Below are 13,237 nucleotides of genomic sequence, written 5' to 3' on the forward strand. Positions count from 1 at the left end.
AGAGTAGGCAAATGGGTTTTTAGATAAAAGGGACTATAATTGAGCATTTTTATTTATAAGTAATAACTTTAGTTTTTATAATATAATGGAATGGTAAATAAGACACTGATGTTAAATTGAGGGAATTATTAAATCTCCGATGATTTTTTTTTCTCTATAAGAACCACTAACCAGTTTCTAAGGTTAAGAAAGAAATGGCATGAAAAAACTTTGGAAGGTGATTTAAAAAAAAAACAACAAAACAACTACATTTCATTTTTAGCTGGTTTTGACATCATGCTGTGTATACTTAATACATACATTCAACCATTTTAACTCCTAATTTTGTGTCTCAAGATTTATAACGTTCATCTCCGTGCCTAAAGATACTTAGGTTTAGGTTTTTATACTGCTTCAGTGTTCATCAGTAAACTTTCCTACTCATCTGTGTTTATTCCTGTACTCAGTGTTGATTCATCTTAAAGGTCCATTTTTACCAAAACCTTCTCTGTTGCTCAAGTATGCTTTCTCCCCCATTAACATCAGATTTAGCCATGTGACTTATTTTGGCCTGTGGAATGAGAGTGAAAGTCTTATTCCATGTCATATCCTGGCAAGTGTTTTAAAAGAATCATTGCTTGAATTGCCTTTGTTTTTTGCCCTCTGCCATTAGAGTGGCCTATTACTAATGGTGTCTACCAGTTCCTGTTTGGGTTTTAGGAGAGGAGAAATTCTGCATGTGTGCACTCAGTCATGTCTGCCTCTTTGCAGTTCCATGGACTGTAGCCTGCCAGGCTCCTCAGTCCATGGAATTTTCCAGGCTAGAATACTGGAGTGGGTTGCCATTTCCTTCTCCAGGGGATCTTCCCAACTCAGGAATCAAACCCGTGTCTCTTACATCTCCTCCATTGGCAGGCAGATTCTTTACAACTGGCACCACCTGGGAAGGCCTAGGATAGGAGAAAGACACATGTAATGTGTAGAAGCAAATTTTTATTTGCGTAACAGTGAGGTTTTTTTTAACTGCAAAATAATCTTTTGAAGCTGTCTGAAACCCTTTGTCAGTCTTTGCTATCAAATCTGATGTCTACAGGAACATTTTTTCATAATTTATCCTGTGGCTCATTCAGTCCCTTAGCATCACTGTAAATCAGCAACGCAATATTTTTAATCAACATTCTTCCTGAGATAGGAAGAAGTGTCATTAGTTCTCAGCATGCTCTTAGCTCAACCCACATCTTTCTTTATTTTTTTTAGTCCATGTCTGGAGGAATTTCTCAAGTTTGAACCTACCAATTAATTTTATTTTACATAAAATAAAATTTTAGGTTTTAGGTTTCCAAATAACTTCTCTCCTTATGTATTTTACTGCTATTTGATACCATTCTTTCTTAACAGTCCTTCTTTATGTTATCATTTTCATTTCATCCATTCGATAACTGTCTTATCCCATGTTTCCTAGAATACAGAGACTGTGAAGGTTAAATACTCACTCCTTACTTGAGGAATTCAATTCCATGGCAGAGTTAGTGAGAGAAGAATAATCTAAGGGTCTTTTCCCTCCCTCTCTTGTTTTATATTTTCTCAAGGTATTGTGCCATTATTGATTCTCTTCTTTCTCTTCCACCAGTTTTTGATTACTATTTTCTGCAAATTTCAGTTTTTTGAAAAGTGCAGAAAAGTGCTATAGTCTGAATGTTTATGTCTACCCAATATTCATATGTTGAAGTTCTAATGCCTGATATGATGGTATTAGGAGGTGGGTCTTCAGGGAGGTGCTTTGGTAATGAGTGTGGAACCCTCACAAAAGAATAGTGCTCTTTTTGAAAAAGACCTCCCAGAGCCTCCTTTGCCTTCCACCACTAGATGTGAGGATATAACAAGTCTGTAACCTAGAAGAGAGCCCTCAGTTGACTATGCTGGCAGTCTGATGTCTGACTTCCAACCTGCCCAATTATGAGAAATAACTTTCTGATATTTGCAAACTACCCAGTCTGTGTTGTTCTGTTAATATCAAAAGGACTAAGGCAGATGGTTTATCTACATGTATCTGTGTGGGTTTAGGGGTTGCTGTTGTATCTGGAGAGCATTAATATTCTAAATCTCTAAAAAAGCAGAGCTCTGAAATTCCCTGGCAGTCCTGTGGTTAGGACTCAGCCTTTTTAGCTGTGGCCTGGGTTCATTCCCTGGTCAGGGAACTAAATTCTACAAGCCCATAGAGCAGCAAAATAAATAAATAAAATAGATTAAAAAAAAAACACAGCTTATTTCTCCCATATTAATAGTCATCCATATTGAACAAGTATCTGCATATCTTTTATGTTTCTTCTTTAAGATTTGTCTTACGTGAATGAATCGCCAGTTTGGGGTTATAAGTAAAGAAAAGTTTCCATTAAAATAGTCTTCAAAATATGCACTGTGATATATATTTACGTATTTTTATATTTATATATTTATATGAAATATAAATGTAAATATTTTTCTCTTCAAGTTTATTTTACAAAACATGTTCCAGTTTTATATGTGGTGGATTCACCACCACAGAAATCTGGAACCCTGTATCCAGAGGTATGGTTTTCTTGGACCCTTATGCCTTGAATACTATCCTTCCAGTTCATTTGTCCTTCGACTTACCACCCTGGGTGGGGTGGAAGAACTGATTACACCTTGTATTGCTCCCCTTCCTTCTGACGTTTTTGTCTCATCATTTCCTTCAGGGTCATTTAGAGGAGTCACAGGAATCCCAGCTCAGGCTTCTGAAGTTGCGAACTAGTTGTGCTTTAAAAAATTTTTGTTTGAAAACTAAATTTACCTTTGGGATTGTTCTTACTACATTTAAGATTCTATATAATATAAAATGAACATTGAGTTACCCTATCAGATTTTTGGCATCAGTGTGTATCAGTTCTTAGAGCTGAAGTGTAACTTAATTTCAGTAAGAAGGTGGTACTATGTCTGTATATTGAGGACTTTATTATGATCAAGCTGTAAAAGAAAATTGATAGTTGTTTGGCTTAAAGTCATAGTGCCTCTATCAATACTTTCTAGGTATATGTGGGATAAATATTAAATACTTTATATGTTATTTCTCTTATTAACATGTTTGCCTGCAGTAAAATTGGAGGCCGATCTGTAACTTTAGATGAACACCGTTATTTAACTGAGATGACCGTTATTCATGCTTCTCTCTATTTATTGCTTGCTTTGTACAGGAAGGAGTTGCAGGAGCTACAGAATCTTTACAAACAGAACAGTGCACATACAGCACAGCAAGCTGAGCTGATCCAGCAGCTTCAGGTTCTGAATATGGACACACAGAAAGTACTGAGGAACCAGGAAGATGTTCACACAGCTGAAAGTATATCGTATCAAAAAGTATGCTTTTATTCTGTCATAAAAATGTAAATTTATATGCATGAACTTATAAAAATATATAGAATTCAAAGTTTTGCACATTTCAACATTTCTTTATTACTCCCTTTTATTTGCTGCTTCAAAATTAAAAATGAAATATGGTTCAATTTGGTAATATTTAAAAGGATGTGAGTTTTCTTTATGGCTGTTAAAGCTGAAACATTTAAAATATATATGCAAATTTATTCTGTAGAATATTGTTTTTATAAATTGGAGTTTTGATATCTACTGTGAAACATACTAGGACTGCAGCCTGCAGACCAGGAAGGATTTGGGGAATGGAATGTATTCATCAAGTATGATTCTAGTTTATGACCTAAAGCAGTCTTTCGTTACAGAATTTGTGTGTTACTTTATTGGCAAATCTGCACAAACACAAATGGATATGCTGATGAGGTCTTCAGGATCAATATTTGCCAAGGATTTTTCTCTTTTTATTTTGTGTGTTTCCTTTAAGTAGTCATTTTACTTTATAGTTGTTTAAGGAGCCCCTCAAGAAGTCTTACCCAGCTGAACAGGCATGCTGACTGATTCAGCAGCAATAATTATAGGTAGTAATTAAAAAATGCTTTTATTGAAGTTTTCGTTTAGTATATATATTTATAGAAATGACTTAGTTTCTACATACATCAACCCTCTGAGATTGATGTTATTTCATCTCAATAGTTGAGGCAGCCAAGGCTTAGAGAGGTTAAGCAGTATAATCTATGTTACTTGGGGACTTTTTTCTATTCAAACTTACTCTTTTTCCAGAAAATGCACTGTGAAAATTCTGTATCAATAATTAATATGAAATGAAACTATTAAGTAAACCTTAAACATATATTTCCAAATGATTCTTCAAAACAGTGATTTTTTTTACTAAATTCTGTGTTCCCTTCAAGTTTCCTTCAAGATGTGGATGGTACCACACATTAGGGTAATGCCCATCCTCTTTGCTTTGAATAGAATAATTCCATCCTTTTGTTTTATATGGTGGGATTACCCATTGTATTTTGGTTTCTAAACCAGACTCCATTGCTAAATTGACTTGAAAAATTAGACATTATTAGTTAACTTCAATTTTTTCTCTTTTTCACTGTGTATGAATTTAACACAGACATTTTTCCCTCTTAATTTTTGATTGAAAGCCCCCAACTCATTGCAGTTTGTATTAAAATGTATCTTTAGGGTTGCTTGTTGTTAAAGTTCATAATCCTTTTCTCTCATGTGCAAATACTTTTGGTGTTTCTCCTCTCAGCAAGAAAGAACTTGGTAAGGTGGAAGAAAAGGCAGTATTTCTTTTGTTATTTACTTTTTCAATCTTTTGTTCTAAGATTCCTTGTTCAGTCTTGCTTAACTTAAAATTTAAGATGGATTGTTTAAGGCTTAATTCTAATTTTTGGTTGATTTTCCTTGGCAGCCTTTGCAGAAAGCAGTCATTTTTTTAAAATAACCTACCTGAGAACTTTATTACCAAAGTAATACATGCTTGTGATACATTTTACAAAAATGCAAAGGTGTGTAAAAAAAAAAGTTCTTTGACCTTCTGCCTGAAGCCCTTGCCCCAGACTTTACTGCTCTTAATATTTGAGAGTATATCCTAGAGTTTCTCTGGAAGAACAGAATATTTTAAAATTATATCAGCTTTAAAATTATATAAAATTTACATAATATATTGTTGTAAAAGTTGAAATGATACAGAAGTACTGATAAAGCTAGTGTAACAATTTGAGTTCTCTTCCATTCAACTCAGTTCATTTTGTCCCTTTCCCAGGGGTAATCATCTGAATAGTCATTCCAAACCTTTTCCATGTATTATATACTATGTATCTGTGTGCCTATACACATATCCCCAATCAAACTATTTGATATTTTAAGTATTAATTTGCCCTTTTTACTGTTCTTAAACTTGTTTTCAAATTATATGCTTTGGGTCTATTTCCATGATGGTATGCATAGCGCTTGCTCTCCTCCTTGTCCTCTCCGTGCTCCAGTAGGTGCATGTAAAGTACAGTGTGGATTTACCAGCATTTAACTTGATGATTATTAAGGTCTCTGTCTTAAAGTTTTTGTTACTATATACGTGCCTGCAGAAAGAGGAGTTGCCCATCTCTTTGACAGCATCAGTTTTTCCCTACTGGATCATTTATAACTATATATGTATATATACACACACACATACGTACACATGCTGTTATGTTTCTGATCTGCATGGAAGAACAGAACAATTGATCAACAGCAAAAATACCTTTGTTGACCTTACTATATCCCTTTCCCTCTCTTCCTTTTGCTCCTTTTCCAGCAGTATTCCTTGAAAGAGTTATCTTGTCTCAAAATTCTCTTCTTCCATTCTCTTTTGAACTTATTCCAATCAAGTCTTTGCCACTTTCACTTCACTAAAATTACTCTTTTCAAAATCATTTGTGTCTCCCACATTGCTAAATTCAGTTGTCTTCTCGCAGTCTTCATCTTGCCTCACTTATCAGCAATATTGTCATAGTTATAACTCTGTCCATTGAAACACTTTTTTTTTTCTCCTGCCTGACAACACATCAAAGTTGTGTGGTTTTGTTCCTTCAGTGTCTAACTGTTCCTTTTCTGTTTCTTTCTAGTCTTCCCTATTCACCTTGTCCTTTAAATGTTAAAATGTTCCAAGTCAAAATCTTAGGATCCTTTCTTCTCTCCTGTTTCAATTCATACCCAAGGTGATTTTATCCACTCACCTAGGCTTTCAAAATCACACTGCTCTATGCTGATGACTCTTAGTTTTGATTGAATACTCTGGATTTCTTCCATGAACTCTAGGAAAGAGTATATCTAATTGCCTGCTTAGCATCTTTTAACTCAGTGCCTAATAGGCATCTCAAACTTCACATGTTCAAAACTAACCTACGTCTGCTCTGCCTTCAAAGCATGTCTGGAATCCTGTTACTTCCCCCTATTCCTGCTATGACCACTAACTTGTCTTTCCTGAATGATTGTAATAGTTGTCTACTTTGTTTCTTTGCTCCTGACCTTACACACTTTGAGTTCATTTTCAACATAAATGCCAGAATGTCCTTGCTGAAACTTGGTTAGTCAAATCAAGTCAATCCTCTCTTAAACTCTATCTATTGGTTTCCTGTCTGATTGAAAGTAAAATCCGAGTTTTCTTACTACATACACCCTGTGAGATGCTACATGATCTGGCTCTGCGTTAATCTCTGTGATCTCCTCTTTACTTTCTCTTCTTAATCTCTCCACTTTGACCACATTTATCTTTGTTTTATTTTGCCTGAACATACCAGATATTCTTCACCTTCAAGGTCTTTGTATATGGTTCCATTGCCTGAAATCTCTTTCCCCAGTTATTTGCATAGATGACCTGTTTACTGTCTTTATTCTTAACCTCTCATAGCTTAAATCTGTTTGATAACAGACATTAAATAGGAAGTGTAATAATGATACATGTTCTAATAGTAGTAGGAAGAATGGGAACATACCTGGGGTAGGTTATTAGTTTAGGGATAGAAAAGGACTCTCCTTGATGAAGTGATATCAATGTTATTTATTCTGAGAAAATAAGACATCAATGAGACAGATTTCTCATAACTCTTCTGTGTGAACTATGGCCAAAGCCATAAATTTCCAAGTGAGTCAGTGCTTTCAAATTTAGAGGTAGAGTTTCTATACTCCTATTCAGAATATATGTCATAATCTGAACTTTGATCTGACATACTTTTGAAACCACATATACCTTCCCCCCAGGATTATGATTGCCCTCTCCAAGAATCATTATCAATAATAATGAGAGATGTGATGGAAATATGTTTTGTTTATGAATAGCATGGAGGCATATATATTATTTAAGCTGAGGTATGAATGTAAGTCATCTCCAGCAATAATATATTAATAATGGTGAACATTTATTGAGCTTACTGTGTATCAGCCACTGGGAAAAGGGCTTTTGCCTCACTATTTAAGCCCCACACCCACCCTATGTGGTATATTACTATAGGTATCCTTAAAAAAAAAATAGATCTAGTAACTGAGTCTTAGAGTATTGTCTAAAGTCAAACAGCTACCAGTGGCAGAACTCAAATCTAGCTAAGTTCAAGTCCAGAACTCACAATGTTGAACTGTATTATAAAGCCTGTAGAATATTCAGTTATACATAGAATAATGTGGTTTTCTCCTTAAAGGGTATGTAATAGATTTTATAAGCTTGCATTATTCATTCTACTCAGAATTCTTTCAGTGATTAATATCTTTTAATGTTGGAGAATTTGTCTTGATATCTAAGTTAAATGTTATTCAAAAAAATTCCATTGCATTCTTTTTATTGAAAGGGGAGCCTAGCCTATTACCATCCTCTGTAAAAAGAGCCCTTACCAGTATTCTTTAGCTAGTGTTTCTCCTGAGTGTACAAATTTAATTTTCTCTATTTTGCTACAGCACTGCAGCTTTAAGCTTTTTGACCTGCAATTTTTTTTTTAATTAGACTTGGTCCCCCCACCCTGAAAATATTTCAGCTATGGAGTTAAGGATTTATAAATTTGGGAATGATCACATTATTTTATTTATCATGCATAAACAGTATGCTACTTTTCAGACTTCCAGTGTTCATTTACATCAAACTTTCATTCTAATCCTAGAACATTTTACTTAATACTTGTCTTTATTTCTTTTCCACATGTGGTTTTCTAGATTTTTTTCAATAAATTTGAGTAATAAGTAGTCCATACAACAATGAAAGGAAATTGTTTACTTACAAATTAAGATTTGTAAATATGTTTTCACATAAATTAATTGGACCTAGCTATAAGACTCAGGTGAGTTGAATTCAAAAAAATACTACATTAATAGTTTATCTCCAGTTTCTCCTAAGTTTACTTCTCTAAGAGTTATGTCTTCTTAAATGTCTGTTTCTAATGGAGCTTCGCTGTTTCCTCTGTTCTCTTAATTCTCCTTTCTTTTTTCCCCTCTCATTTCCCTTCCTTTTTTTCTCACTTATTAAGGTGATTTATATCATAATATTTATTTTATTATCTGAGAAAACAGTTGCCTTCAGTGATAGGATAAATGGAATGAGGAAGGGAGACAAAAGTTAGAAGAGCAAAGACAAAATTTTTGAGCCCAGGAAAGAGGTTTTTCACGAGGTCTCCATGACAAATCATTAGTCTCATATACAGATTTACCTAATACATAGTGTGGGGGCTTCTCTAGAAGAGAACACCCATCAAGAGAAATAAAAATAAGCTAGTATGTTTTCTTCCTTTGAGCATGCTGTAACCATTTACATAAGTTTTAATAGTTTTCCTGCATTTGCATGTCGTCTATATGTATATATATGTGTATGATTTAAATATAGGTGAAAACTATATCAGCTTTTTCATCTTCTTGATCATCTAACATGTTTGGAGGTACTAAGTATGTATTTTATTGGTTTTTATTCTATTTAATGATAATTACATGACATGAGTAATGAGCTAATATCAGTCCAGGAAAATAAAGAGTTAGGTTATATACACTTTTAGATTAAACTGCATGGTAAAGCATATTCTTTTCTTCTCATTTTGTGCTATAAACAGGTATAGTTTTCACTTGTAAAATTTACTGTCGCAGTCAGAATAGCAAATAGTATACTTATGTGGACACTATTCTTCTTGAAATTTAATCATTGGGTCCCAAAGCTTATACATTTCCAAATTTTTAAGGTAAATAATATATCATCTTGTTCCTCAACACTAATAAAAATATGAGAGGATGAGTACTTCAGTCTAAGCCCCTGAAAATTAAAGGGCTTTGGGTGTGGGGTGCTATCTCTGGAGGTAACTTGCTTTATGTCCTCTAGTGAGCCTGTTAATGTTTTTTCACTTTAATTTCTTCAACAAAAAACATGAAGAACAGTAAGTATAGTAAATTGTTATGTTTTATAATGATTGATACTTGTAAAGTACATATGGGAATCTATGATTAAATATTTATAGGCCAGAATCTTCCCAAAGATTCTGATCTATTCCAGCTTTTTGGACTATTAGAGGGAAGTATTATAGAGAAAAGTGCCTCTCTGGAAACTTCTGAAAGTGACTGTGATTGCTAATAGAGAAAAAGGATGCCTATCAGGATTCTGAAACCTGTGCAGATGAATGCATTTTTTGTGTTAGCTAATTTACTCACTTGAGAATAGTTTTTTTTTTTTATTCACTCTGCTGTTATTAATGGGTTGAGAGTAAGATGGTGTCTAACAACAGGACCAAAACATCCGAAACCTCTGCCTTTTTGCAGGATCTCCTAGAGAAACAAACATTCTGTCATCCTGAGGCTTTGTCACCAAAAACACTTTAGAAATGAAATAGACAGCCTCCTTGAAGGCTTTTCTGGCCACGTTTACTGGTAGACTGGAGACGAGAATTAAAAATGGCTCTCTACTCAAAGTCCAGAGCTGAGTCATCTTTTTGCTATTAAGCAAGTGAAGTGCCATCAAGAAAAGGGCAAGTAGGAGATGTGTATTTTGAGCAAGAATTAGGGAATAATAGAGTTTGTCCCAATTCCTGGACTAAGGCTGGTCTAGATCATCTGTTTCAGGTTCTTAAAAGTTTTTTTTAATTTTTTATCTGCTGCTTGGAAGGATGGATATTTTCAGAGAATGTAGAGCTTGCCTTTGTGTCTAGAGTAACCCACCCAGTCATATGAGATCAAGCCAGGGCAGCTTCTGAATAGGAAGTACAACTATGTAAATTTAATGGCTGAGAGAGCCAAATAGCAAACACAGGAGGAGAGCTGTTAGTCTTCAATTTTGTGGAAGCAAGAAAGGAGAGAAGAGACAAGAGACATGAAGACAGAGCTTTTTTCCATGAAGGAATAGGCCTAGGAGCCTTACATCTGTGTAGGAAGGTCCTAAGTCGTAACACACAAGAGAAGAGTATGCCACGTTTACAAATGGCAAGTAAATTGGTCCTCCTTCCTGATGACACACCATCATTACGCCTGCACCTTGGGCAATGGGATGGAAACTGTTGCCAATCCTAACTGATGTTCCTGAGATTCTTAAATATTTGAAATCTGTAGATTCTTATTAGAATTTTACTGAGGTATAATTTGAAAACTGTATGTTTTAAAGTAATATTATGTCCTGTTATTTTCCTCCAAAAAATTGTTCTGATTAGGTAAAAACTGGTTAGTACTGAGAAAGCATAGAGATAAGAGGGAATGGGGTTAAATAACCTTTAACTGAATAAGTGACTCTGTGTGCTATTGGGCACTCATCCTAGCTTCAGTTCTTTCTGGTCAACTTACTTCTTGTCTTTAGATTTAGCTTTTCTTTTCTACCCTGAACTCAATCATGGAAGCAGCAACAAAGCACAGGTAGGTCACTGTAAGGCCCAGTCTGATCCTTCCATCATTCCACAAAGCTGTCAGGTTCCTACTCTTTCTTCCCTTGTAGAATATCCGATGGTATCAGCTGTGGAAAGGACACTGGACATATTCCCTGGTATAAAGGTAATTGGAAGGGAAAGCACAAATTTTTATTATGCAATACTTTTTAAATCATAAAGACAACCCTTTCTTTATAAAAATTATTTTAGACTGACTGTAATGTGAAATGGGTTATTTAAAGTATTTTTATTAATATAGAGGTATAATCTTTACAGAAAATAAAAACTATATTGAACTAATTCTATATCAGAGGAGTGATTTGGAGGGTCTTATTTTTATGACAAAGTATATATCTGAAGAAAAGCATTTTAAAAAGATTTCACAAATCTTTTCTTTTAAACTTAAAAAAGTAAACTATTGCATACAAACAAAATATTCTGCCAACTTTTCTCTAGTTATATTTCTTCACATGAAGCAAGGAAGGCCAACTAGTCTGATTCTCCCTGTCTTCAACTGGATAAGCAAACCTAAAAACCTGTTGTCTTAACATAATTTTGAAATTCTGTCTTTGGGGATTTTGCTTTTGTTATAACCTCACTGATTCACTATTAGCCCTATTTTTTAATTTTAAAGCAGATATAATTCTTGGGTCACATTCCCAGTGTCATCAGCAAATATGTATATATATACACACATACAGATTTTGAAAAAATCAGAATCAGCTACTACAAATTGAATTATATATCATTAAATCACAATCATAAGTTAGGATTTTCATCACCAAGTAAGTTCGTTTGTATTGGAGGAATACCATTGTTTACCATGTATGACTCTATGCCACCAGGTATATACCTTACACTGTCTCACAGTCTTAATAAACCCTCAATATAAATTTATTCAATTCATGTTGCCTTGAATTAAAAAATTTTAAAATTATCTGTCATCACTTTGGAACACTGATTCTATTTTTATCACTCTGATCAAGGTCTTCAGTGATGACCTGTTTTCTGCAGGAACAAATCCATCTTCCCTAATCTGGCATTCAAGAGCCTTTGCATTCCATCTACAGTCTCATTGGCTGGCTGTATCTCCTACTATTCCTTCTGCTGCTCCTCCTCTGCTCTAGCAGTAGATGCTAGTTTTACTAAATGGGAATATATCAGTCAACTTTCATGAACTCTCAATAAAAGTTTATTTTTTTTTCTTCAAATGTGTATTTTGAGTCCAGTTAGGCTAATATAACTTATGTTCCCTTTCTGTTTCTTCCTACCACTGTACATAATTTTTTTTTCTGCATTTATTCTAACTTTAGAATGACTTTTTTGTTTTCATTCAGTTTCTATAATATCATTACGGCTCAGTTCAATTCCGTTCTTTGTCATGACAATTAATATAGCTAGCTTAAAATGTTTATATGCCTATATTACAACTGGCTAGTAAAACATACTGTCTTTTTAACATCAGTTGAAGTTTTATATTGGCATGTGGTTATATCATTTGGTTTCCCATTTGTTTATATATTGCTTTTCCTCTTAGACTATTAAGATAACTTGAGGGCAAGGAGTATGTCATATATAGACATATGTATGAATATGTTTGTTATATATATAGATGTATTTATTGATTATTTGGATATATTTTTTAAAACAGCTTTACAATGAATTACATATTTGTTTTGAAACCACAAAATCAAGTGAAGCTATGCTCCGACAAAGTGTTGTTACTCTTCAGGATCAGCTATTTCAAAAAGAGCAAGAAAATGCTAAATTAAAAGAAAAGCTTCAGCAATCACAAGAAGCATTCTGTCCTTTACCTGGAGAATGTGATTCAGACCGCTCAGAACAGGTGAGACATTTTCTAAAAATGTTTCTTTGTATAATATCATATTAAAGTATTTACTACAATTGACTGAAACACAAAAGTTAAATAAATTTGCATATATTAGAATATATGTGGCAGATTTGCATTGTGCTTTTATCATACTCTTTAGAAATGAATATTTTATATGGTGTGGATTCATGTAGAAATACAGGGGTTATCTGGTAGAGTTATTAGGTTGAAACATTTGGCTGATATATGATAATGAAAAGGAAATTAATAGGTCATGCCTATTTTGAGAATTTTTATTGAATGAGATAATGGAATGAAAATCTGGAAGTCTCATAAAAGTACTTGCCTTAATTCCTGGTGTGTGGTGAGTGAGTGAGTACTGTGAAAGTCACTCAGTAGTGTCCAACTCTTTGCAACCCCCTAGACTATACAGTCCACGGAATTCTCCAGGCCAGAATACTGTAGTGGGTAGCCTTTCCCTTCTCCAGAAGATCTTCCCAACAAGTTAATACCATTTAGTCTCAATTCTGGCAGTACCTTGATATATGATTTTGGGCAGATCAGTTGACTTTTCTACCTATTTCCTTTCCAATTAAGTGAGGTAGTACAAATAAGCAGGTTTAGTATTCAAATAAACCTGGGATCAAATTGTAGCTCCACCTGTGAGCTTTGT

The 13,237-nt window shown here is 34.1% G+C and overlaps 1 protein-coding gene across 2 annotated transcripts in view; it reads left to right on the forward strand.

Annotated features, from left to right (window-relative positions):
* Window positions 1–13,237, forward strand: part of CNTLN (centlein) — a 361,476-nt gene that overhangs the window by 150,248 nt on the left and 197,991 nt on the right. For both annotated transcript variants that reach the window (XM_069576629.1, XM_069576630.1), the window contains exons 7-8: window positions 3,192–3,354; window positions 12,385–12,579. In XM_069576629.1, the coding sequence (XP_069432730.1) occupies window positions 3,192–3,354; window positions 12,385–12,579 (358 nt within the window). The remainder of the gene's footprint in view (window positions 1–3,191; window positions 3,355–12,384; window positions 12,580–13,237) is intronic.

Source organism: Ovis canadensis, chromosome 2 (assembly GCF_042477335.2).
Source record: "Ovis canadensis isolate MfBH-ARS-UI-01 breed Bighorn chromosome 2, ARS-UI_OviCan_v2, whole genome shotgun sequence".
Classification (NCBI taxonomy): domain Eukaryota; kingdom Metazoa; phylum Chordata; class Mammalia; order Artiodactyla; family Bovidae; genus Ovis; species Ovis canadensis.